Here is a 27,254-nt window from a genome sequence, read left to right on the forward strand (position 1 = left end):
CAGAATCCTTCATTTTTGAAAGAATAGAAAGTGAGTCCAGTGACTTGATATTGCCCACTGCCCTTTATTTAAAGTGTCATCTCTGAGATACTAACTGGTCTACTGTGAAGCGTCAGTGTCTCCAACTGCCTTATCAAGTAGTAAGCAGAGTTCTCTATGCATTCCATTGAACTGGGTGGTGACTCCAGATGTCAATAGTAGGTAGGGTTCACCATAGGATCTAATCATAAAAGTTGTAAATTTGTCTCATGAGTAAAATGTATACTTTTTCTATTCTGTACAGCTTTGCCTTTATAAAATAAGAACTACATAAATACATTTACCATGGTAGGAAATTGTGTGCCTTCAGTGATGTGCAAACTGCCTCCTGCTTTGGGGAATTGATGTAAATTGTATGTTAGTGCTGTGCTCATTCAGTAAAGCAGGTTGACTCAAATGCTGGAAACAGTGGGTTTCAGAAAGAGTCTGACTGTGCATTGATGTAAAGGCTGAGACCCGCAAAGCCTGTTTTATTCTTAGGAAAAACTGATACAATGTGCAATAAGTAAACTTTGCAAGTGAACATTAGCTAACTCAAAAGACGTTTGCTTATGTAATTTCACATTCTTATATACTAAATATTTATATTTATTAGAGGACTATTTTGTATTGTGCTCTGGGGGTTGTGTTGTTTGCTGTTTTGAGGTGATTTTCTTGTATTAATATACAACTGGGTAATAAGGCTGCTTGGAAACCTTTTTTTGGTTCCCTGATTTTTTAACACTGGGAAGTTGGATTCATTAAAAGATAGTCTGAATAACTTGCATTCGTAGGTGTTGGGAGTTTCCTTGCTTTGGGGAGAGGGTTCTCGACTGAAGCCTACTTTGTCGGCTCATCACCTGCATTTATGAGAAGCAACACAACAGCAGTGTGAGAAGCTACTGTGACTTTGGTTAGCTTTTCTGTCCCAGTACTCATTAGACAGAATAAAGGGTCCACACTGAGCTCTGCCAATTCTTTGCTTTCCGTGTAAAAGGATGTCATTGGAGAAGCAGAGAGGGGAAACAGAAGGAGGTGGCAGCTTCGAGTCAGGTTTGCTGGTGCCTGTCAACCATACTGTGGAGAAATACACATTACTATCAAAGCATAAGAGTCCTTCAGATACACTTTGCTAAATTCCCACTCTGTAGTCTCAGCTCTTCATCAGCTTCTGTTTTACAGAATGCGCCTTAAAGATGATCGCTCAGGAGCCGGAGGCTGTGTGTCTGTGGTGTGTGCCCCTTTTCCTGGTGGGACAGTTATTCTGACAAATCATGGTGCAGACACAACATTTAGTTGCATAACCAATCACCCTCTGTGTTTAAGAACCAGAGAAAGATGAGTATTGTGTCATGAGCCCACCCTTCAGCAGGCAGCAGCTACTGAGAGAGCCAGCCAAGCACACCCTTAGACCTGCTTTCATTCAAGACTAAAGTGTGGATTCATGAGGCAGAGAGATGGTGCCGACTTTCAACAGTACAGGTTAAGTAAGATATAAGGCAAACATCCACCCTTAGGAATTGTCCAGAGAGTCCTGTCTGGAAACCTGAGCCCATATACAGTTGCCTTGGCTTCCAACTGTAAAACAGGCAAAAGGAGGGATTTACACACACACACACACACACACACACACACGAGGGTCAATGAGCACTAGGATCTCATTAAACAAAGTGATAGAGAAACAGAGTCTGAGAAGCGCCCTGGTGAACAGACTACGACATCATCCGAGGCAAAGCACTCCAGATGTGGCTTTGCTGATGCTCTGTGGGACTGGCAGAAGCTAGGCTGAGGTGCTAGGTGACCACGAGGTCACCAGAGCCGTAGCTTGCAAACTGGGTTTCCTCGTCAGTGCTCTCCACTGCTCACAGCTTTCCATGCACCCCACCTCAGAAGTAAAGAAACATTTGTTCTATTGGGTCACAGTCCTAACAGACTTTATTTGTAGTCTTTAAAAAAGTATTTGATACAATGAAAAACTGTACAATAGTTGCTATGTTTGGGCAAATGTATACAAATGGAGGCTTTTCAAAAATAATCCCGCATGACAGGTTTTCATTCAGTTTCATAATCATCTATGTGAGATAGTATGTGTATTTGCCTAGTAAAAGGATGACATGGTTCCATACGCTACGCGGCCACTGAAGGATGACAGTCACAGGACGGAATAATTAGTTAAATGGGCATCTTCCAGGTACAGTTAGGTTCATCTAACTATGGTACAGGACTTCCTGCCTTGTGACTAGTTAGGAAGGTCTTTGAACATTGTTGAGTATTCTGCACATATAGATGCCAAAAGAGAAAGTCATTCAATTACTCCATATGTATTTATTGAGCACCTACTATGTTCTAGGCACTAGTAACAAAAATGCCTGATAAAGCTAAACTTCACGTTAGACTTAAAAATTCTACCTAGTCCCTGGGACTATGATAGCTTCTGAAGAAATCTGCTTTAAAATAAAATCCACTGTGTTAGTGATTCTTTTTCAAAAATTAAAAATATGTGAAGCCTAAAACAGTAGGGGGAGGCAGGGGAGTCGGGGGTGGGGTGTGACTGGATCAGGAGCTCGGCTCTAGTCCTGGGTGTCCTGAAGCACATTTCACTCCATGAGGAGTCCCTGGTCTGACTCCCGGGGGAGGTGGTGACACTATAGTCACAGGACATCAGAGCCAGAAGGAGCAGAGGCCCTGGGCTTTTCAGAGGTCTTCATTTAAAAACAAAAAGTGAAGAGCAGCCCTATAACCTCGCCCTGTACCTTCCACAGCCCAGGAGTGGACCGTGAGATGGATTCACAGAATATGGTTTGAGATGACTCGTTGAGTCCTAGATAATAACATAGAACAAGAAGTGATGACATCAGAGGGTGCATTGGGCTTCCTAACCAGACAGGAAGGAGGGGTGCTAAGAGGGAAAGAAACTCATTTTTAAAAATGCACAGATCATCAACAGGAGAGCGTTTGTATTTTCTTTCAAGGTAGCCCCTTTATGAAAGGGAGCTTTGGTGGGGGTTTAAGGCAGGCAGGCAGCCAGATGCCAAAATGAGAACCACTCTACAGGGACTGCTGAGTGTGGCAGACACCACACAGGCCTTGTGTCCTTTGGCATTCGGCCTTGCAAAGTCTCAGCCCTAACCATATAAGCACTGGCAATCACAGGAGACAGTCAGGGACAGGTGCACACAGTGCCAGCTCCCAGATCCCCATGGGAGGGAGCCAGCCTCTGGCTCAGAAATGCTAACGAAGTGAGCTTGTTCGTAAAATGCAACCAAAATCGGGAGCTTGAGATTTCTTCAGAGGCGTCCTCAACACAGACGGAAGCACTAGTTTGAGATCTTGGCCACCGTTACCCCCAGCAGACTTGACGTTAAACCAAATGGTGAAATGTGTGTGGACTGCTGGGCCTATTTGGTCAGGGCTGTGATCTCCTCAGACTTCATGGCATCGGACAGAAAGCTGAGCTCATTACAGAGGGTCTCGTAGCGGAATGCCATCCGGATCTGTGCAACATTTGTCTTTCGGATGTCATTGCCCTCCGGTCCTTCCTTGTAATAATTCTGACCCAGAAACTTCTGCTTCTCCTGTGGGCCATGAGAAAGACAAGTGAAACCAGATTAACCTCTAGGTCTGCACGGGCAGCTTTGATAGGTGCTGCAGCACACAGACTAGTGTCCCTAGAGCCAATCCTCAATGGAACATCTTCCTCCCATGGGACTCAGTCTCCCTGGACTTCCGTGTGACGCTGACCACTCAGTCATTCTCTCTATTGTTGTGGAAGAGAAGTATGAAGTTGATGGGCCTACACTGGGTGAGGTAAAAGACTAAGACCAGGAATCCATCCTGAGAGGTGACATGGCAGGCAGTCATGTTCCTGGAGAGGTTGGATCCCAGAACGACTCAAAACACTTAGGCCTTTAACTGTCACCTTCCCCAAGACCATGTAAGGATGTCTCTTCTTGTTAAATGACATCCCCTGGGCAGATGCCCAGATTCTCAGTGTTGGTTCCACATCCGATTCTTAAAGGAGCCATGGAAAAAGGCTCCGCCTGCTCTGTGCCAGCTCTGTACTAGGGCCTGGGGACACAGGGGCAAGCTTCTGCACTCAACTCCCTTTCAAAAGGGAAACTGGGAAGCACATAAGAAATGCGTGGCACAGTGTCTGCAGTGATGCGTCCTGTGAGAAAAATAGATTAAGGAGAAAGAGGGCAGCTAGGGACGACCTCGCTCAGGGCAGGTCTGAGATAGATGAGGGGCAGTCATGGTGACCTCGCAAGGTTTCCCATGGAGCCCGAGTGTCAGTACTCCTGAGACCTGGCTTGTTCAGTTTGTCACCCATACCGGTGACGGGGAAGGCACACTGTGTACGACATTCTGTGTGCTCGCACACTGAAGAGTGGAGGTTACAGCCAGCCCATCACATACCTGATGTGAGAGGCCACTCTGCAGCACACTGTTCCTGGCGATCTCACACAGGTCGCAAGTACTCAGCTTCCACACTTGTGCCGCAATGGCATACTCCTCCATGAGCGCTTCCTAGCCCCGGCCAGAGAGCACAGTCAGGTGAGAAACATAGGTCAGCCTTGCATCACGAAAAGTACTCACTCTCCAGGGCTTCCCTCAACTCCCTAGCACCTAGATCCTCCAACTCCAGACTCCTGAGACCTGTCTGCGTGCAAGTGTGGGTCACCAAATGGAGATAAAGCAGGCAGGCTTCTGGATTTGCCTGCTCACCAGCACTGAGGGCCTACAATGTCGGGAAGCTGGGGGCCTGCTCTCCTGTGACTGTCCTATTAAAAGGGAGGCTCCTTGGGTAAATGCAGGAACATTCATGCAAACAGGACAAAACAAGGATCTGGGAGAGGGACAGCTCCCAAGGCAGCAGCCTCCAGCACTGACCAACAGAGCAGTGACAGTAACAGAGTAAAAAGTAACATTAACTACCAAGAAATGTCTGGAGATGATGCAATCAGGCCCTAAGGGGCCGGGGTTAGCCAGGGCCCTGCTTTTTCTTCTGGCAGGAACTACCTGCTGTCCAGCACCAGCCCTTCCTTTACTGTTGCCTCCAGTAGGTCTAAAAGTGAGGTTTGAAGACTGCTGAGACCCAGAATCTGTTTACCAGCTCCGCATGACAGCTCTGCAGCAGTTGTGAGGCAGGACTGCTTTCGCATGCTTTCCAGCAAATTGAATGCAGAGGCGGGGATGGGAACCCAGCTGTCTTCTATTAAATAAGACACTGAAGCAAACTGCAGAACGGTGCCACTCCTCTTGGGATTTTTGTTTTGGGAAAATAGTTATTTTCATAACATTTTTTGCTATTTATATAATACTTAATGATTCTATTACTATTTCGGGGTGGGTGGAGGTTGTGTAGTGTGTGTGTGTGTGTGTGTGTGTGTGTTGCTGTCATTGTTGGGTTTAGTCTCTTGGTTATTTTTGTTTTGTTTTGATGCAGGGTTTCTTCTGTAGCCCAGGCTGGCTCCCAGCTCCAGGTCTCAGTGCCTCAGCTCCCTAGTTCGGGAATCTAGGCATCAAACGGATACATTACTATTGTTAAAGGTGAAAGACTTATACACTCAGAAAAGAAACCAGAGTATTACTGTTTTTAAATGAGTTTGTAAATATTTTTAAAAGCATCTCTAGGTTCTCACAACAATAAAAAGCAACAGACACAACTAAGATGGGAGGCAGCTCTTCAAAGGCTTCCATTCTGGGTGTAAAAGGTCCAGACACCGTAAGCCTGACACCGATTGCTTGCTAGTCAGTGGCTTGGTCCCATCAATGCCAGTAGAATGTTCTGGAAGCAGTTATGTCTGTTCTCTGTGCATGATATCTCCTTTCCCTTCTCTCTTCCCAGAGGCACAAAGCATAGTCATAAAAATCCGATTAGCAAAGCCAGGTGCGGTGGCCATGCCCTAATCACAGCACCGCAGAGGCCTAAGCAGAGGCAGGCAGATCTCTGCGGCATCAAGGCCAGCTTAGTCTACAGAGTGAAGCACACCAGAACCCCAATGGATCAAACGCTATCATTTTTTGCTCCAATTTTTGAATGAATGGTGTATAATATATTGGACCTATTAGACTCTAGTTCATCAGTTTAAGGGGGGCATGGTTTTATGCCCACTTTACATAAAATACAATAAAACAATACAATAGAGTTCTGCTGACTCTTCCACGATCACAGAGATACATCAATACAAGGTAGATGGCGAGAAAGACCGACTTCCCTCACCAGAGGAGCACCCCTCGTCTTCACCAAGCCACACCACAACAGAACAAGTGAGCTATGGGCTTGCATCCTCACAGGGTAGGGGTCGGGGAGCAGGCCAGCACCGATGCCTGCTGGGACACAGCTGCGTCTCCACAGCCTCACCTTGGTGTAGTGAAACTGCATGGGGTCATCGGTAGAGAGAGAGACATGCAGTCCCTTGTGCAGGAATTCCCGGAGTGGGTTCTTGGAATATTCCAGAAACAGGCTGTTGTTGCTGAGAGGAGACATGGCAATAGGGATCTGAGCAAGGTAGTAGAGGTACTGCAAAACAGGACTCTGCAAAAGAACCGACAGACACTCGTGTGACGTGTGCCAGGGTGCAGTGTGGTGGTTCACGCCAATGGAATCCAGAGGCTGGGCTGTCCGGACAGGCCACCACGCCCAAGAAAGCTGGGATGTCCAGACCCACCTTCTTCTACTGCCTGCATTCCACTCATTGCTTGGGACACATGGGCCTCTTGCCCACTGTTTGTACACCCCCTTGGCCTCAGACTGCAGGGTACAGTGCTGGGCAAGAGGCCACACCTTACACCTCCACAGGCCCCCTGAAGTGGGCAGGCCGGGAGAACCCCTGTATGCTTGAGAAACGTTCAAGTTAAGGCTTCCATTGTTTGACTATAAAATCTCCTTCCTAGTCTTGGGTGCTCGTGTGTTTGATTTCCAGCTGGGAGCGCTGTTTTGGAAGGTTATGGAATGTTTAGAAAATAGAGCCTCCCTAGAAGTGAGTCACTGGTTGTGGGCCTTGAAGTTTTATCATTTCTAGGATCCCCTTCCTAACCATTTCCCACGTCCTGACTGGAGATGCAATGTTACCAGGCATCATAGCATCCCTGCCACAGTAGGCTGTATCCTTCCAAGCGTGAGTCAAAATAAGCCCTTTCTCCTTTAAGATGCTTCTTGTTAGGTGTGCAGACAGACACAGCATTGAGCAGAGGAACTACCAGAGAGCTGGACACAGTCTAGCCCGAGAGCCATATCCTGAGGGAAGGGAAGGAGCGGGCTTCCTGCTATGGTAGACTTGTGTCCCATACAAATGTGACCAGAGAGAGCACATGTCAGGACCAGAGGCAAGGCAATATGTTGGAAGTGACCCAATATGTAGGCAGGCTGGGTACCCAGGTTCACAGTGACATCACCTACAGAAGCAAAAGCTAGATGGCCAATGTGTCCGCCACTGGGGACTGGGAGTCACTTACTGACCCAGTGGTGAATCCTTTGTCCCAAGGCCTTAAAATGAGGGCGTAGGAATGTTGTAGCCCAGAGCAAGGGTTACCAGTCAACGGAAGGAGTCCAAATTTTGTGCTTATTATTATGCTAAAATTATGCTGTAGGTGACAGTGAGCTGCAGGGCGGCCTCAGTGTGGTTTTCTGCAGTGCTTTTATGGAGGACCTGAGTTCCGTTTGAGGCAGTTCACAATGACCTGTAATGGCAGCTCCAGGATCCGACAGCCTCTGCAGGCACCTGCCTTGCTCATGCACAGACCTACACACACACACACACACACACACACACACACACACACACCAGCATGCATGCACAAACACAAAAATAAAAATTAGCCTTTCAAAAGGAAAGGAAAAGGGAACTGGAAATACTAAAGGGCTGCTAATACTGTTTCTGTAAAGAAAGTAAGATTTTTTTAGGTTTTTTTTTTTTCATCTAAAATGTGATGTTTGGTTATTTTATGGTTAAAAGTGAGCCAAATTGTTTTTGTTGGTTTTCCTGCTTTAGTTTAGTTTTTGGGGGGTTGAGGGATGGGGGGAAGATGAAAACATGAATTGGGTAGTGGGTATGGAGTTGGAAGGGGGAAAGAATATGATCAAAATATGTGAAAGTATTTAAATAAAAAGTGAAGTGAAGCCAAGAAGACTACAGTGGCACAGCCCTCTCCAGGAGCACTGACCAGAGCTCTGAAGAGGGGATGGGGGGTGGGGAATGGGGGATGGGAGCCTAGCCCCCACGAGTGGCCCACTTACCTTCTTAAGCAGCAGCCCGTGGGAAATATTGTCTGCAGTCAGGAAGGCAGACACTAGGTGAGTGATGGAGCCGGCCTCCCCACAGTGAGGCCGGAACAGGAACGTGCTCAGGCCTCGTTCCCTGTCAAAGGGAGGCTCCAGGTCAGGATGCGCCCCTGGCTTACACTGCCCACATCCCTCTGGCATGGTCAGCACAGCTAAACCAGTGCACCCTAGAAGCATCCCCTCCTACAGTTCAGAAGCCAAGGACAGAGGAGAATAGACATAGAGAAGGGTCCTGGCCCTCCTCCATTCCCCACAGCCCCATTTCCTGGCTTTCCAAGACTGTGGCCTCCATCCACCATGAGAAAGCAGGTGGATGGAGGCCACCTCTTTGCTTTAGAAATGGTCCAGGGGATGACGTGTGTTGAAAGACACTGAGCAGGTCAGTGACAAAGCCAGAACCAGAAAGCCTGTCTCCCAGAGCTTAGCTCAGGATCACTTCCACCCTGCTCCCAACCCCTTTTCTCAATCCCATTCTAACCTTCCACATCACAGCCTGGATTAGCTCAGTGCTAACCAGTGAGAAGGCACACTCCAAAGGAAGGTGTATGCAGTATTACTCTCAGGGAGGGGAATGTAGCTGTGTCCTGTGTCCCAGGTTTCTGGCTTCTGCCAGTATGTGCTTTGTCTGGTTTGTGGAGCCTTTCCATGGGAGACCACCCTAAGACAAATTGCATCTGTTTCACTCTGTCTCTCCTGTGTCCAGACTGTGCCTATCACAGGGGAGCCGAAGTTTTTCAAAGCACAAATGCATGTGTACAGACTGCTGCCTAGCAGGAAAGAAGCGTGCGTATGGTCAGCGTGTCCCAGGTCTCTCCTGTCTCCCAGATATAATAGCCCACATGGTGTGTGGTCAGTATGTGCATATGAACATGTGTGTGCAGGTGTACAGCGTCATTGCACACATACTACATATCTGTGTTGGCATGAGTCTTCTCAAGCATATGGCCACATGTGTGAGCAGTCATGTGATACATTTAAATACCACGTGGGTATGCATGTTGGCAGAAGGAACACATGCATGTGCAACACAGGCTCATGCCGGGGCCTCACCCACCTGCGGAGGTTGTTCAGCACCATGATGTTGGCATACATGTAGTACAGGTAGTAACTGTAGGGTGGGTTCTGCTCACTGGTCCAGAGGTCTGGGCTGGGACTCTTGTCTGAGAACATGTGGTCACTGTGCTTGGATTCATCATCCACACTGTCAAACCCAGTCACCTGTGTGGGAAGTAAGGATTCTGACACTGAGCCAGGGCAGGATAATCTGGGACTCTGTTCAGCTCCCCACAGGGTTTCGCAGCTCACACTCCTGTCGGGGACCCTGAGCCTCTGAGTTGGCCCAGTAGGCCAGCCTGGAGAATGCCAGCCCCTGTGTATCCGGCTGGAGACAATGAGGAAACTGAGGCTGGGCCAGATGAGGCTGGATCTGAGCTGCCAGGTTTCCTGCTGCTGTGCCAAGGAGGCCAGTCCTGCAGGGAACAGCAGCCACTGCCAACGGCAGCAGTGCCATGCTGGGGTGCGGCTACTTGATATGCCGGGCATCTACTACCATCCATCAAGGTCCCCTGGCCTTACAACTCGTCAGCTAGTTAGTACTCAAGTGACACTGTGTCGGGGTGGTGGCTGTGGCCTCATTTTAATGTTGAGCAAAACAGGACCAAAGTGGTTTTGGAAGCCGTCCAAGTGGGATGACTAGACTCTAGGCCCAAAGAGGTCCAGAGCTGGATTCAGAGCGAGTTATAGGTAGAGGATTCCTTTGGTGTGTCAGGTATAGCCATGAGACACCAGCTGGGTGCCTCACAATAGATCAAGGGTCCCTGGCCAGGTGTATCCATGGCCCCAGAGGCACCTCTGCTTCACTGGGAGGAAACCGAAGAAATCCTTTTGATCAGGCATTTCCAATCTCCAGGCTAAAAGCTACTGATCATTGCCCACAGCTGCCCTTCTAGGGACAGACACAACCTTCCCCTGCGTTACCAACAACCACTACCCTGAGAAGAAGCCTCCCTCCGTTCCTTTCATTATCCAGCTTCTTGGAGCTGGCAGCCTGTGCCTGGGTCCAGGAGCTGGGGAGGGGAGCAGAGTGGGAGGCTGGAGAAAGTGAACCCTGAAATGGACCCATGTGGGGCAGATGTGCCCTCCCTTGCCACACCAGGCTCACTAGAGTCCCCACCCTGGCACTTACGTATTTAAGGAAGAGATGAAGCTCCCGATGATCTTGGGGGTTGATGGTAGCTTTGAACAGGGGCAGGAAGATGTTCTCCAGCATCTTCCCAAAGTTTGGCAGTAGTTTCTTTGACCTAAATATATCACTGGGGAAACCAAAGGCTTGCTTGGTAGGAGGACTTGGTCTGCCTGGTGGAGCCTAGTCACTTTCCGAACAGAGCAAACAGCCAGTGCCGTCAGTGTTTGCAAACTGATGGGCATCTTCCTGTGCCCATCGGGCCACTGACTCAAGCCAGAGGCCACTGAGAGTGAAGTGGTGGGATTCAGGCTGGGTGAGAGCTCAACTCAGCCCCTCTGAACCCCATGCCCAGCCCAGCTGGAGATGAGAGTGTCGCTCTGCATGACGGCCAGGGAGGCCAGCCATGTAGGACACTACAGGTCATCTCATGACCCAAGTCTTCAATAAGAAGAGAGGGTAGTCCCCCCACCATGTATTCTTCAAAAGCAAAAGTGATGTGTGCTGAGAGTCAAGCCCCACCACCCCTGCCCTACCCTCAGGAGCATACCCAGGAGTCATGTAGGACAGGCTGTGGTCCCCCAAGAACCCAGGGCAGACAAGAGCACGATACTCACTAGATGCGGGGCACCTGAATGATCCAGCGCATGTTGGGTGAGTAGACCTTGTGCTGGATGAACCAGCGGGCCAGGCTAGACCACTCCTTGGGACTGCGACCATAGATGGAGAGCCGTGGTTCTGAGTATTGGTACTTGCTGTCCTCTAGCTCCCGGGCCACTTCCTGATAGCAAGAATTGAGTCAACCCAAAAACCTCCCAGATACATGGGAGACCCCATCCCTCGGTGGGCCCTGGGGTCCTTCAGCTACCTGCACATAGGTGGAAAGGCTGATCTAAATTCCTGGCGTTGCCACATAAGCCCCCACTCCCCTGCCGAGGTGTCTCCTGGGAGGGAGGCCAGGGTCTGACACGGGCAGGCTGTAAACAGGCCTGGCTGCAGAACCAGGCTGGGCAGCAGCCATGTCTCCACCTGAAGCCAGCCTGCAACCAGCCGAGTTCTGGCCGCAATAGACAGGGGTGGCGCCAGGACGCTAGGAGCTCTTCCCTTCTTGCCCCTTCCCTGCCATCAGCCCACAGGACACACCTGTCCGTGCTCAAGAGCAGGAGACCAGCGCTTGCCTGTGTTGGGTGGTAGACAGAAGGGCCTTCAGGGAGAGGAAGGGACAGAGGGTCACACGTGCCCCTACTTTTTGAAGGCAGACAACGGCAGGTATCTGAAGAGGCTGAGGGCTCACTCACCTTGACCATACGAGCAAAGTACTCTCCCCCGAGGTAGTTCTCAGTTTTCAGATACAGGTCCCGGAGCTCGCTGGCCCCCACGGGGTTGTACTTGGAGTTGAATTTGTCGAAGCGGTGAAATGTCTGGCGGCCCTGAGGAGGAGACCACCAGCTGGCTGCCTCACATTTCCATGCGGCTACCAAATATGTTTCTCCTGACCTTGCCAAGACAGCCACACTGGAAAATGTAGTCACCCCCCTCCTTTAGCTCTAGATCCCCCTCCCTCCCTTTCTTTCTTTTAGACAGAGCCTCACTATGTAGCACAGGATATCTTCTAACTTGCAATCCTCCTGCCTCATCCTCTATAGTGATAGAATTACAGGCATGCGCCACCACAACTTTCTGCATGAAACCTTGGTCATTCTGTGTGCCAGGACCATGTCCCTCAGTCAGCCATAGGACTCTTTGGACAGGCACTCTGTGGTGGAGTTCAAGGTCTTGGACGTGTGAGGAACATAAGTGACTTACAGAGGGCACTTACTGAAGTGTATCAAGTTTAGGGTCGGGGAAGACCCTAAACTTCAGATGAGCTCATCTGTTTACTCAGCAGCTCATCTGTTTACTGTTCGCCCGTGGACCAGATTCAGATCCTCAGAAGCCCAAACCAATGCCAGGTGGGCATAGTGGCCCCACTTGTAATTCTGACCTCAGAAAGCAAAGAGAAGGGAGCCCCAAAGACACTGGCTAAGGCTGGGCTCTATTGATGAGCTCTGAATTCGATTGAGAAACCCTTATGCTTCAATGAATATGGAGAAAGAGTAAACCAAGATGGTTACCAGCATCAAATTCAGGCCTACACATATACATACATGTGCCATGCAGGTGTAAAAACATACACACACACACCACAAAAAAATATAATCAGAAAAAAAAATTAAGTTTTTACTCTGGCTTTCTAAGTCTGAACAGTAATTACTGTGCGTGTGCGTTTGTTACATTTGGGTTAGTTATTGTCTGTGGTCCAATAATTGTGCTATTTTCTACCTTTTGAATACTGAAGATAACGCTGCTATGGACAGCGGAGTGCAAGTGTCTACTGAAGTCTCCATTTTCAGTGCCTTCAAGGGCGTGAATAGAAGCTAGGAAGTCTATGGAATTCTACAGCTAACATTTTAAAGGACCACTCTGCTGTCTCTATAGCAACTGCACCGTCATTCAGCATCTTAACAACTTTGAAAATTAACAAGGTGCATGATAGTCATCACTTTTTAAATATTTTTTTTTTTAAATGTATGGATATTTTTACTTATGTGTGCCTGCTTGGCTAGATGGGTGCTGAGTGCATGCAGTTCCTGTAATGGCCAGAAGATGGCGCAGAGTCCTTAGAACTGCAGTAATGGGCGCTCATGAGCGCCTGCCTGACTGTGGGTTCTAAGAACTGAAACCCTGTCTTCTTGCAAGAGCAGAAAATGGTCTTTCCTCCATCTCTCCAGTCCTACAGTCATCATTTTATTGACAAGAAAATGAAAGTTTAAGTGATTCACCTAAGGGTACATGACTCCTAAGTGATTGAGGGGGATTAGAATTTGTAACCATCCAACTTCATGGTCTTCCTTTGACTCGTTTGTTCCCAGCCTCACTATTCAAGAACACCAGATTCCTTCCACAGCTCTACTACAAGCAAAGTAAGATGATTTCCCCAGCCACCAACTGTCCAAGCACAGATATGCTGGCTTCTGTGGACAGAGCACTCCTGATAGAAGTACCCAGGGCAGAGCTCACTTACCGCATGAACATCCAGCGAGTCCACCGTGAGGTCGTAGGGGTCCATGTGCAGGCTGTCGAACACCTGCCGCAGGGTGATCTTCCGACCTAGCTTCTCTGCCACAGTTCTGTCGGGCTCTGTCTGGTACGTGTGCTTGATGAAACGCAGCAGGTGCTTCTGATTCATGCAGGCTGCTGCATGAATGTGTGTGTCTACCTGGAACACATCACCCACTGGTCAATGAGCCAGTCCCCTCCCCTAGTGACCGAAGAGCCTCAACCCTCCAAGCGGAACACAGAGTCTCAGCACCACACTGGCTGTGGACAGAGTGCCCACCATCCCCCTTCTTATTTTTCCTCCAGGCCTAGGATCTAGTCTTCGCTCCTGCAGGCCTGCCACCCAGCCTATATCCAAACAGCATCAAGATATTTTTGTTTTGGTTTCTAGTTTACCCACTTGACAAGTCCTCTCTTGCATACTCAGTCCCAGCACTTGAACCTGGAATTAAGGCTGCGAGCAATCATAATCTCTCCTCTTCCAGCTGCCCCCATCACATGTGGGGAGCCATGCTTGGCTCCTCAGACACCAAGCTGCTCTGTGGTATCACATTGCCCATGCCTTTCTCAGCCCACAGGTTTCCTTCCTGCCAAGCTCATATGTATTATTCTGCCTCCTCTACATGGGAGCCAACCCTGATCCCCTGGGCACAGCTAATCCATTCTCTCTCTTGCCCAGCCTGGGCACCTGGGACAGTCATCCACATTGGTGGGCACATCCTCCTGACCCCTCTTACATGTTTCTATCTGCCTGGGACCTCCTCAAGGGCAGGGACCAAGTCCACTGCATCCACGTCACACCTGCCCCAAGGATTGGTCCAAGGTATCGGTGAGTCAATGGTGAATGAATGAATGAACGAACGAATGAAGAAAAAACTGGTGCTATCCATTCCAATGGGTTCATATAACCATTGAGATTCAACCCTTCCCACTGACTTCTCTGGGAATTCCCAAAGCAATACCCCTAAGAGAGTTAAGAGGGTACCCACCACACCTTTCTCAGTCAACGCTACCTCACCTGAGCCCAGGATTTTCAAGCCCCATTCTGAAACAGATATCCTGACTGGAAGCCAGCATGTGGACTCAGACCTCAGAGAAAGTTCTGACTCACAGACAGGAGTCAGGAGCTTGGGACCCCTGCACTTGATGGAAACACAGATTCCCCAAAGGAGGCACCAGCCTGGAGCCCAGTGGGACCTTGGCTTCCTTGTTGAATGTCTCAGGTCTTCGGTGTCATGCTAAACTCCTGTAACATCGAGCTGTCTCTTCACCTCTGACCTCTCTTGTGACAGCTCATCCTCACCCCTGACCTATGCCACCTGTGCCTTTAAAGATTATTTTTATTCATGTGTATGTGAATACATGCATATACACCAGGGAGTGGAGGGGGGGGCTTGAGGGAGAGCGGAGTCCAGAGAGAGAGAGAGAGAGAACGTGCAAGTGCAAAGAGGCAGGGGGTGGGGGTGGGGCTGGGGCTGAAAAGGGCATCAATCCCCTGGAAATGAAATCAGGTGCAGTTGTAAGCTGCCTGCCACGAATGCTGGGAACTGAATTCCAGTTCTCTGCAAGAACGCCAAGAGCTGAGCCGCCTGTGCCTTTAACTTTTCTCTTTAAACAACTCCCAAATGCGGACCATGAGCTGAAAGTCCCAGAACTAAGTAATTACCTAACGGACGTCTCTATTTGAGGAACTCACAGACAGTTCACCTCCAGAATGTACTCTCCGTCTCAGACCACAGTGCAAACCTGACCATCTCCTGGTCCTCAGTGTCTTGGGAAATGGCCGATCCTGACCTCAGAAGTTCATTGTGAAAAAGTGGGCAGCCTTCCCACCCTCTTCTCTCAGTACCAGCTAATCACATCAGTTCTACCTCCCAAACTTCACTCCCACTGCCACCAAAGAACTTACTCCTGAGTCCAGAAAGACCTCTTTCCTGGCCTTGTGGCTTTTCCCCTTGTCCTCGGTCAGCCACACCATCCCCGTGCACATACAAGCTAGAGTGGACTGTTTGGTTTTTTTTAGAATACTATCACTCCTCACGTTGTCTGTCCTATCTCCCTCTCCCCTCCATTTTCTCTCTCTTTTTACTGTGTTTCACTTACAGGCTGTCACCTGGCTAACAGGTGCCCTAGAGACACAATAGGCATGCTGGGTCACCTCTCATGATACCAAGAAGACAAGAGAGGTCACAATTCAGGGTGCTACAATTCACGCTAGAACTGCAGCAGACCAGGCTTTCTGGCAAGGCTGGGGGAAGGAGACACTGACCTCAAGCTGGGGAATGCTGTCCACAGCTGGTTGGTCATCTGTTAAGACATGCCAAGCCAGACATTTGATCTATTGGACTTGTGTGTCCATTATCCCAGCCAGCCTATGGTGTTGGGGACAGTGCTCACTCATCAGGGACCTTCCTGCCATCAGTTCTTGACCCTCCTCCAGGAAAGACAGAAGAACTCAAAGCTGTGAGATGCAGAACATCACACGGAGCGGGGCTGAAGCTCCAGCGCTTCATAGCCGAGAGGCAACAAGGAGCCCAGCCTGGCTTCGCTCACTGCGGCACGGCCTACCTCACTCAGCATGACTCCACACATTCTTTGCCATTCTAGCTGTGTCTTCCAGCTTCGCAGTCATGCACACAGCCTGTCATAGCTTCCATGAGTCACAGGACATAGAATGAAACCAGCTGGGCCATCCAGGAATCCCCTAGTCCAGCTTGCAGAATAAGTCAAAAAAGGCCTTCATTTTAGTGTCTGGCTAGAAGAATCTATGCGGATACTTTACTGTCACGTGAGATCAAGGTTCACAGAACAGTCACATTTCAGTGAAGCACTGTTTGATGTCTAAGACCTGAGCTAACTAACACTGGCTCTTCTCACACCCATGGCAGACATGAGTAATCGATACTCTATTCTTCCTCTAAGCTTGAATAGCTTCAGGGATCCGATCCCACTTGATCAGGCTTGGCCCAAATAATACCTATGATGTCCCTAATGTTACACTTTACCAAAGTGGACAATGCTCATTTCTATCCAACATCCAACTTCCAAGGAGCAAACACAGTCCTTCCTTCCTAGCAGTGGGCAGAGACTACATGCTCAATTATAGGGTCCTGCTGGTTGGGACTCCCAGTATCAAAACTCATTCCTTACTACCCATACTGACACCTGCCACGCCCCAGGCTCCTGCCTTGAGAGCCTGGCTCTGGACATGGCAGCCACCATAGAGATAGGAATAGCCCTTCCCTGTCACTGTAGATTTTAAATCTCAGTCTTGTCCTTAGAACCCAGATTTTGAGTGAGAAAACAAATCTCCCAGCACCCAGCACCCAGCACCCAGCTCTCTGCCCTGGAGGACCAGGCCTAACTCAGCAGCTCTGGATTCATACTTATGGACCAATTTAGGTGCCAAAAATGAGACTGTTGTGGATAGAGCAGGCATCAACCCCAGACTGCCAGGAAACCCCAAGAATCATCTCTCTCTTTCCCACATCATGGCCAAGGAGCAACCCAGAGACAGCCATGGGCTGTCCAGGGATGACCACAGGACCATCAGAAGCACAGTTGGCTAGGCTAGCCTGGCTCCAAGCCTCAGGAGCTATAGAGGCCCATAGTGCTCGCTCACACTTGCAGAGGGCGGGGTGGGGATATGCCAGGCTAGGGGAGGCGTTTCACCCATCTGCCAGGGTATGTGCTAAGTTCTCACAGAAACTGAGCCACCCAAAGAAGGAACAGACGGTGGCTATTGTATCTAGGGAAGTGGTCTAACCACAACCTTTCACCTCTGCCCATGCATCCAATAGCCCACGCGTCCTACTCTTACTTCTGAAGCCTCTTGGTCCAGAGTCTGAGACTTATGACATTCTTTAAGAAGTCCATAGGCCTCCATGGTGCAGAACCTTGCCACAGCTCTGCTGGCCTCCCTCTACCTGGCTGTCACCCACCTTCCAGCCCCATGAGCTTGCACGCTCTCTCCTCCCTCTCCCCTTCTGACATCTGCACACTCTGCTCCCTCCCCAGAAGGCCACTGTCACTCGTTCCTTCCCCTGTACCACACACCCTCTCCTCCTCAGTTCTGGCCTCTCTGAAAGCCACTCCCCACCCCTGTCACAGCACTTGTCTCTGAGGATTCTTATGAGCAGAAAGTTGAGTCTTGCTCTCCATCCGAGCCATGCTCAGCATGATCCCAAGTTGTCCTTCCCCTGGAAGAAAGTGGAAAAGCTCCAGGCCAGGACCCTCTAACACAGGCCTGCCCTGTTGCTGCCCCTGCAGGCAGAAGGTGCCAGAGCCACGCGGCCACTCCAGGGGCAGAGGAAGGGCAGAGGCTGGAGCATCTTAATGCTTTGCTTTAATAGAGCTGACTCCAAAGGATGGAAACCTGCCAACTCCTAAGTCCAGACAGGTCCTGACAGCTTTCCCTCTGTGATGTCTCTAACACATCCACTACCCTAAAGCCGCCACTGTTAAGACCAGTTAGCAGGCTATGTTCTGATGCTGGAGAAAGACTTGCACCAACACAGACTTTCCAATGTAGATCTAGAATGGTACCACAGTATCCAAGACAACCCGATGCAAGGATGCATTCTGCCAGTCTTCCTACTGCATAGACATGTTTTATCACACAGGCTACTCTGGCCAAGAAATGTCCAGCCAGGAGACCTGGCGCTCACCCAACTCTGGACCTAGACAGACCCAGGGCATCATTCCCTGGGCCCAGTATGGGGCCAGGTGAGTGGCTTGGACACCAGCCACCACATACCTTTCTCACATTATAAAAGTCTCTGTGGGGGTTACTCTTCAATTCCTTGAACTCTGACATTTCATTTAACATCTCATGAAGGCTAAACTTGGATTCCAGAAAGTTCAGTCGCCGGTGACAATAGGTTTTCCTGCAAGTTGGTGAGAGATAGAGACCCCAGTAAGACATCAAACGACAGTTTAGCAACCTCAAGACAGGGTAGTGACCCGGGATGGAAGGGTCAGGTTCTGACAGCATGGAGGAAGAAGAGCCGAGATGCTTCCAGCTTTCCTCAGACCTGGCTGAGCTGACCAGCACACACGTGTGATGACACCACATGAGCAGACGGTCAAGACACACGGGAGGGAGCACCAACTCTGGGAGCCCAGGCAGGCTTTTGTTGTCTTATGTTTGGGCAATTAGCACAGGGATAACCATCCCATGGATAACTATGGAGATAGTGCCGCCCCAGACTGAAGTACCTGTCTCAGGCTCTGGGTCTAGCTGAGCAGAGGAGCCCCTCCTCTCTCCTCAGCCCCCATAATCCTTTAACTACAGAATTTATTGCCCAGAATGTCAATGATACAGTCAAACTATCTACTACCACCTGCCTAGCTCAGGATGCAGAGGTGTCAACCCTCCACCCATGACCAACTGTCCCTAGGTTCCCACGACCTGAGGGATCCTCAGCTCTGAGATTCCTGGGCAGGAAGAGGATGTTTACAGTGAGGAGCAGGTAAGGACCACTGAGACAGAAAGCTCTGTGGGACTGACACCCCAGGGTCCCCACCCAGGGAAAGCACTCCCTGGGAATAAGTTTTCCTCAGCGAACTAAGATGCGACTCACTGCTATGACCAGATGTCTCCCACACCCAGCTCAGATGCCCAGCCTCACAGAACTGACCCTGCTCCCTCAGTGCTCTCAAACAGCAGCTGCCTGCATCTCCCTAGGCCACCATAATGAGCAGCTGCTAGGAACTAAAGAGATGGCTCCGTGGTTAAGATCACATACTGTTTTTGCAGAAAACCCGAGTTTGAGTCCAAGCATCCAAATCACAACTGCCTGGAACTCCAGGGGATCTCACAGCCTCTGACCTTCTCACATGCAGATATACACATGGATATACATAAGTAAATGGCAATAATAACATTTTTAATACCAGTCTCATTGTCTGTCTATAGAGGCAAGCCCTGAGTGAGTCAGGAATCTCAGAGTGGGAAAGGACTCTGAGCTAGTGAGAGATAGAGACCCCAGTAAAACATCACATCAAACATTAGGTTTGGTCACTTTGTCCATCGACTGTCCCTTGATAGTTTCTCAGACAACAGTCACTGCTCACACCCCTGGTAAGAAGGGATTCCCAGAAACTGTCCTTCCCCTCCCGGGTCTTAGTTCTGGCCTCTGCTTAGTGAGGACCAAGAGCCAGAGGCCCACCCTCCCCCCATCCTACTCTTCTGTCTCAGAGACGAGGCCCACACCCTTCACAGCAAAACCCCAAAGGCAGGAGTGAGCAAGGGGTACATGCCAATCTGACATGACCCCTTGCCTTCCCAGGCTCCCATTCCTACGGATCAGGTAACTGAACCTTAACCATTGGTTGGCTCAAATCCCTGCCATGAAGAAAGCCACCTTCCCTGTCAGCTCCAGCCAAGCGGGGACACAGAGGGCTCCAGGATCCCTGCATGCTACTTTCAAGAGCACAGGAAGCCCAGTAGCTGAAACAAGAGTTTTTCTTTATTCCTCCCTCCATGTTCGCCCATGCCCGGAGCTGACAGCTGGCAGCTCTCTGCAGTGTTTCCTTGCCTAAGGAGAGGGGTGGCAGCTGATGTAGGTACACAGTGGCCACTATCACACAGAGGTTTCCACATGCCCATGTACATCAGGGTGCAGCAGTAACAGTTCTAAGCCTGTGCAATCCTCATAGGGAAACCCAGGATGGAGTGCCTGCTGCTCCTTCCCACACACACACACACACACAACAAAAGGGGGAACCGGGGAAATTGGCTTACGTGGGGCCATCAGTGATGAGTGCCAGAATATGGCTCATGTCCACAATGTAGGTCTCCAGGTCAGGGTAGGGCAGGCTGTGGGGCTCCTGGCGTTCCAACATCGTCTGATTGTCATACACAAAAAGAACACCTCCGTGCATGCGAACCAGGTAGCCCAGGTTGGGGGGTGCATCATCCAGGCAATAAGGGTCTTCCTGGGGCAGTGGGGGAGGGTGGAAGTCTGCAAAACAGGATGAGTGGTGGCCAAATGACCAACGTTGAACACTTTGTCAGCCTCCCTGCTTTGTTTGTCTCTATAACTCTCACCACTGTGTGATTAATAGTTCTTCACACCTTGGATATCAGAGGACACACACTGGCTTGTATTGTAGCTGCTATAGTCCGGTCTCTAGAGCAAGCCTGTCCCAAGGCTAGCACACCAATGCATGTGTGTGCATGTGTGTATGTCCATGTGCATGCATGCTTTTGTGCATGCATACGTATGTGTGTGTGTTTGCACATGCACATATGTGTGTGTTTAGCTTAATTAAAATGGACTTCACCTAATTTGGCCCTTCTTGGCCCTCAGGGGTGTCTGCTTTATTTTACTTTTAGTTTTTAGAAAAGAATGGCTAGGTGTTCTCCCAGTAAGAAAGCACTGGAATGCCTGGGGCAGGGAATAACCGCTCCCTCTTCCCACATATTTTCTGAACCCAAGGCAGCCAAAGAATTAGATAAGAAGTCACCCTGTCCCTAACAGAGCAAAAGGATCAATAACCAGGCCCTGCCCTCCCAGAGCAGGAACTGGCCAGCATAGAATCCTTAGCCTAGCATGGAGCCAGGCAGAGTACACCTAACCCAAGCAGTAAAACACCTCTGCTGTTTCCTGGTGTGAGAGTCTGAAAGGCCCTCTGCCTCTGGGATCCTGACTGCTCACCTGAGACACCACCTACCCAGCAGGTGGTAGTGAGGGCCATAAAAGCACAGTAGGGAAATGCTTGGTAAACAGGTGTGCCCTGCACAAGGATCATGGGACGTTGCTTATGATGGTTCAACTTAATGGGCTTTTTTAAACTTTAGGAGTGTGCAAGAGTAAGTGTGTGTGTGTGTGTGTACCAGCAAAACACTCCGTGTTTTGAATAAGGGTAGTCAGCATGTTGTTACTAAGAAAGCTGATGATGTTGCCAACCGTAGGCTCACAGAAACGCTCTGGGCATGGCTAACATCATTTGGCTGTGTTAACTGCATTTTCAACTTAGGATGTTTTCAGCTTCCATTTGACTTATTGGGAGCACAATCTGTCAACAGTCCGGAACATTTGCCTTCTTGTTAGTCTTGAGAGTTCTCAGCTCTTAACCAGCTGTCTCTGGCCAGGGAATAAACACAGCAGATCAGCCAGCACCTTGCAGGCCAGCTGCCTGACAGGCAGACGGAGCAACCTTGGCTCCTGAGTGAAAGAAGCATCCAGGGCCCAGGGCAGGGTGTCCTGCCTCAGCACTCTGGAACAGGCTGACCCTAAGCTGTGATGGTCACAGAGAAGGCAGAACACAGCAGAGCCAGGATGCTGATGTCCCCATCAGGCACAGCAACAGACCAGACCAGGAGGCTTGAGATAGTGCTAGCATTGTGTATGGGGCAGACAGTTGGAAAGGCCAAGGTGAAGCTGCAGCCCAACCACCCAGAGATTGCATGGCTTCACCACACTCATGACCAGGACACAAGGGCCTTCTGCCATATGTAACACCCACGCGTCTGACAGTCATTCCTGCCTGGACAATACTGGGGACCTGTCCCTCTGACAGACAGGGAAATAACCTTGGGAAGGCTGAGATCTACTTGAGCCCCTCCCTGGTGGAAAGGGTGCTCAAAACAGAACTGGGCTAGAAACATGGACAACCTAGCACCTGCTGCTAAAGGCATCGAGGGTGCTGGCCTGGATATGATCCGCAGGCCCACGTCTAATCCCTACCCCTGGATTTCAAGGATGAGGGTTGACATGCCCTTGTTTTAGTGACTTCATTGTTAGCCTCTGCTGCTCCTAGGTCCCTCACTAGGGCAGGAAGATACCCTGCCCTTTCTTGTCTCCCTTCTCTGAACTTAAATATGGCTGTCATTTATGGAACACTCTAGAAGCCCAGTCTGCCCTAAGCACTCCACACACATTCACACAATCTCACCCAGGGAGGTGGTGATTGCTGGCATTCCTGTTTTTTTCAGACTGTAAAACTGAAATTTAGAGAAGCCGTTTGCTCAAGGGCCAAGAAATTGGCACAATCCAGATATGAAGGCAAGTATGTTTTGCTTCCTCTGCCCAGGGCACATGGGCTCTGTATGTATTCCCACTCAACCCTTCCACTGCTGTACATTTGATTGTACTGTTTTAAACACACCAGGATCCCCATCTCCAAAAACACCACTGGTAGAAAAATATTCAGCCAGCAAAAAGTCCCAAGCACACGTTGGGTCCAGTTCACACACAGAATCCACCTTGGTCCCCAAGACTTCATACCTGGGAGACCCTCTTCCAAAGGCACACTTTCTCCCTGATGAGCCAGGTACTGGGCTGTGGTCCGTGGGAAGCGGTGGTAGGCAAGCCGTGCATACTTCTCCCGGATCATCAGGGCCTTGGCCAGGCTCTTGGCAGCCTGCTCATAGTCTTCCACAGTGATCTACAGCAGGAGACATGTAAGGGAGGGTCTATCCACCAGCCAGAGACAATGCTTGCAGAGATCCTGGGCGAGCCTGGCCCCCAGGAAGCAGGATCTCAGGATGGTTCCCATCAAACTGATAAGAGAGGCTTGTTGCGTGTGACCCGCTCCCACAAACACTGATTTATGCTGGGTACTTGAGTTCCTGCCCAGAGTCTGGAATTGGGGGTGTACTGTGCAGATGCCTAAGCAAAGCCAAGACGCCTCTAATGAGCTTCCCTGATAGACACTAGGTGTTGCTGCCTTACTGGGAGAGACCTCTTGGAGGTTAGCCCTAGTGTCCCCCAGACCTGTGTGCCCCTCCCCTTGGCTGCCCTTGGTCTTTCTTTCTGTAATACACTGAGGCTGTGGGTACAGCCAGGTGCTGCATCCTGAGAGCCCTGCTAGCACATCTCAAAGTCTGAAGGTGGTCTTGGGGACCCCAACACAGGACACACAGGGAGAAAGATAGGGTTGCTAGGAGGGAGCTGGGTTCTCAGCCTGCACACCCCAGGTTGGTCCCAAGGATGCTGATTAAACCAGAAGCCTGCAGCTGCAACCAGCATACAGAGCCTCAGTCCTACCCTCAAGTGAGAATAAGTACCATCATTTTCAACTAAGAACAAAACATCTTTTGCTCTGCCACCCTCTAGCTGTCAGTCAACCCAGCAGGCATCCGCTCATCAGGTCAATCGGGCTCCTAGTCACATAGGAAGCACGGGTGTTTCTATAGGTTATGTTTGTTTATTAACTGGGGAAACTAGGCCCAGAAATGATCAACCATTGTTGGGAGGTGACAAAGTCTGACTTCAGACCCTGATCTGACTGACTCCAGGATGCTCTTCTCATGCTCAGAGATGTGTACATCTCTGAAGGCCTTCCCAGCCTCCATCATCCTAGGTACTCAGTGAGGATGAGTGTCACAGAAGTCTGTAACACTTTGTGTCATTTGTGTGAAGTTTGGGATACTTTCTTAATGACCTGCAGATGGATAGGCAGGACAGAAAAGAGGGGACACCAACAGGGAGGGAGGGGAGGAGGCTGGAGGAGCACAGAGTGAGAACGGCTGGGCCTGGAATTTCCCTCCTCTGCTTCGTAGCATCATTCATTTTACTGAAGTTTTGAGAACCTACAGAGTATGTGCACTTGCCTTCCAAGACCCTGATATTCACGTTTCTCCTGACTGCTGTGGATATCCTTCGAGGGAGGGTAAATAAGGCATCATGGATACAACATCCTGCCTTCTCCCTTGCCCAACTCTGACATCAGAGGGAGCGGTCAGCGTCCATCTCTCTCATTCATTCTCCAAATCTGATTCCTTGCTTTTCAAACTAGAAGCAGCTCACTTCCCATCTCAGATACCTACACAAGGGGCTACCCTCAAAACAACCACAGGGACAGGATGGCAGACACATGCTAAGGTAAAGCCACGTCCCCACCTACAGCAAAGCCAAAGGACCATGTGACAAAGGACTCAGGAGATAACCAAGGAGATCAGAGAAGGTGAGGGGTTCCTGAGGAGGAAGAGGCCACTAGCCAATCACATGGGCCCTGAAAGGCCCAGTGGCCACCCCTGGGTACCAGGATCAGTAAGGTCAGCCTGCCTCTCATAGCCTCATAGTTCTCTAGTTATACACATGGGAGGGAAGAAGCAAGGAAGAGAGAAGGGAGGTAACGTTGCAGGCCCATTGACTCCAGCAGCATGCATTCGGCTCACATCTACCTTCTATTCCATTACTCTGCCCACATACGGGAGGTGGACACCAAACCCTGGCCAGGAGGCTAAGGCTGGGTTTGGTGGGAAAGCATCCTGGCTAAGAAAACAGACTGCATTAGTTCCCTTCTATACCCCCATCCTCAGGAAGTCAATATGTTCATGGTACAAACACACAGTGGAATGCTATGCACTCATAAAGAAGAGCAGGAAGCTCTCTCATAAATCAATATGGCATCGTTTCTAAGGGAACTGTTGAGCAGGAAAGGCTTGTTCATGTTCTCATCAAGAGCTTACTGCCTCTTACTGGCTGAGGGATTTCTAGCCTGTATTTAAGGATATTGACCTAAACATGGAAGAGTTAATTTTACACAAGTCAATACCATCACATAGTCTCCGCTGGATGCTGGGAATGTTGACAGGTCCCACTGGCAGATTTGTGGGCTCTGGAACATACAAGACTAACTGGGCACAGCCACAGCATGCCAGCCGGAAGTTCTTAGTCTAGTAAACCAGGATGGGACAGCTCCCTAGACATGCCCACATCCCTGAGTCTCCATGAAGGCCTCTCTGCTTTTCAGGTTCCTGGGCCCCCTTCCACCCTCTCCTAGACACACACACACACACACACACACACACACACACACACACCGGGCCAGGCTTCAAGGGTGGGCATGACCTTACCCCTGCACAGTAATCTCCACTGATGGTGACCCGCTGATACTCAGGCATAGCATAGGGTGCTGGCCCAGGCTTAGAAGTAGCTCCGGGGACCAGAGGGGTTGCAGGAGACATGGCGGGACTGGCAGTTGGAGGACCTTTCCAGTCTTGTTGTGTTGGCATCTGCAGGGACAAAGACTGTGACCGGATCATCTTGAAACTCTTCTTTCTAAGAGCCAAGGACAAGGGACAGGGGAGACATCAGCTGCTCATAGGGAGAATCTCAGGCGGCAAGAAGTTCCACGGTTATCGATCCCTGGTGCTGGGCATCACTAAGAAGTCTCAGTAGGCTGGGGAGACCACTCGATGATAAAGCACTTGCAGTGCAAGTGTGAGGATGTGAGTTGAGAACTCCAGCCATCACATAGAAAGTGGGTATCACCATGGACATCGGTAACCCCAGCACAAGCGAACCCCAGGGGCCCTCTGGTTAGTCAATTAGCTGAAATAGCTTTGGAGTCAGTCCAGAGACTCTGTCTCAAAAAATAAGATGGAGGACGACATTAACCTCTGGCCTCTGCACCTGTATCTGTACCTGCACTCATACACATGTCTGCTTGCTTATGGCTTCCTCCTCCCAGCCTTGCAGACACTGCACCTGAGGCCATGCCTCATTGACAATGAGGTGGAGTCTTTGGGACCTGTGGCACATGGCAGTAGGTCAATGTGACAGAGCAGAGACAGACAGACCAAGATCCACACTGCGGGGGCTCCAGTATATAAGGGTGACACTGTGTCAGAGAGGCATTCCCCCAGGAGCGGACAGCATGTTCTCTTCAAATAAGCCAAACTCTTTAAGCCCTGACAAATGAAGTCTCTGGAAAGATGTGGTCAAGGACACAAAGACACAACACTGTATTTTAGTTACAAACGTAGGCACAGGAAGCAGAAGGGATGGAGAGTGATCAGTTTGTCAGCCTCCTTGGTTAGGGCCCAGAGACAGAAGGGGCCTTACACAAAATCACACAGCAAGGCTTTCTCCAGCCATTAGCCAGCTTCTCCTTCCTCAAGCCTGATGTTTGCCATCCTGGTGGCATCTGGGGCTGGTACAGACCTGCATCCATCTCTGCTATAGGAGAGGGGTTGACGAGCACCAGGATGAGGCCTGGACCCTGGACCTGTTGTTCTGGCACTGGAAGATGAGACCACAAGGCTGGTTTAAAATGCTGCAAGCTCATGATTACTTGTAAGTCTGATTTGTGATGACATGGCTTCCTTTGTTAACAAAAATCCAAACTGTTTCAGCTGATGTCACTCCAAGTCCTGTGATCCCCAGGAAGGAAATTACTCAGCACTGGGACAATGCCAGCAGCAACTGGACTCACCCTCTAAGTAAGGCCCCGCTTAAACGCTTTCTTCTATGGGGTTTAGTGGTCATGATGTCTCTTCACGGCAATAGGGAGGCAATGAAGACTTCCCTGGTGACACTGGGTATGGGAAGTCAATCCATCCCCAAGTTAGCCTCATGCTCATCCAGAAACAGCTAGCTCCCTGCTGGCACCATCCAGGACTCCTCCCTACCCAACCTTCCAGAATCCAGTTCACCTCGCCTGCTTGCCACAGGTCTCTCTGCCCCAAGGACCTGTGTTTCCACTTCCCTGGGACAAGGATGTTCACACCTGAGAGATGAAACTGGTCCCTTCTCAGGAGGTGCCTCCACCGGGACTTGCATAGCTGACAAACCAGGCTGCTTCAGGAGCCCTAACCAGAACCCCAGGAACCCCCAACCCTGGCCTGTTGTCCTTCACCTGTTGCTGAGCCAGCTTCCTGCACTGCGAAAGACAGATGTCAGGGTGGGCCAGCCAGTCAGTCAGTGTTAGAGTCAC

The 27,254-nt window shown here is 50.0% G+C and overlaps 1 protein-coding gene across 2 annotated transcripts in view; it reads right to left on the minus strand.

Moving 5' to 3' along the window:
• Positions 1 to 1,938: 1,938 nt before the first annotated feature.
• The window catches only part of Ampd3 (adenosine monophosphate deaminase 3), a 44,552-nt gene continuing 19,236 nt past the window's right edge, over positions 1,939 to 27,254 (minus strand). For both annotated transcript variants that reach the window (XM_029479785.2, XM_021166488.3), the window contains exons 3-15: positions 25,393 to 25,597; positions 22,817 to 22,976; positions 20,329 to 20,548; positions 18,340 to 18,469; positions 13,549 to 13,743; positions 11,783 to 11,914; positions 11,102 to 11,265; positions 10,488 to 10,614; positions 9,357 to 9,520; positions 8,258 to 8,378; positions 6,383 to 6,556; positions 4,435 to 4,545; positions 1,939 to 3,593 (exon numbers count right to left, since the gene is read on the minus strand). In XM_029479785.2, coding sequence (XP_029335645.1) covers positions 3,417 to 3,593; positions 4,435 to 4,545; positions 6,383 to 6,556; positions 8,258 to 8,378; positions 9,357 to 9,520; positions 10,488 to 10,614; positions 11,102 to 11,265; positions 11,783 to 11,914; positions 13,549 to 13,743; positions 18,340 to 18,469; positions 20,329 to 20,548; positions 22,817 to 22,976; positions 25,393 to 25,597 — 2,080 coding nt within the window. In that variant the 3' untranslated portion in view covers positions 1,939 to 3,416. The remainder of the gene's footprint in view (positions 3,594 to 4,434; positions 4,546 to 6,382; positions 6,557 to 8,257; positions 8,379 to 9,356; positions 9,521 to 10,487; positions 10,615 to 11,101; positions 11,266 to 11,782; positions 11,915 to 13,548; positions 13,744 to 18,339; positions 18,470 to 20,328; positions 20,549 to 22,816; positions 22,977 to 25,392; positions 25,598 to 27,254) is intronic.

Source organism: Mus caroli, unplaced genomic scaffold (assembly GCF_978045245.1).
Source record: "Mus caroli unplaced genomic scaffold, Mus_caroli_1 scaffold_8, whole genome shotgun sequence".
NCBI classification, from domain to species: Eukaryota; Metazoa; Chordata; class Mammalia; order Rodentia; family Muridae; genus Mus; species Mus caroli.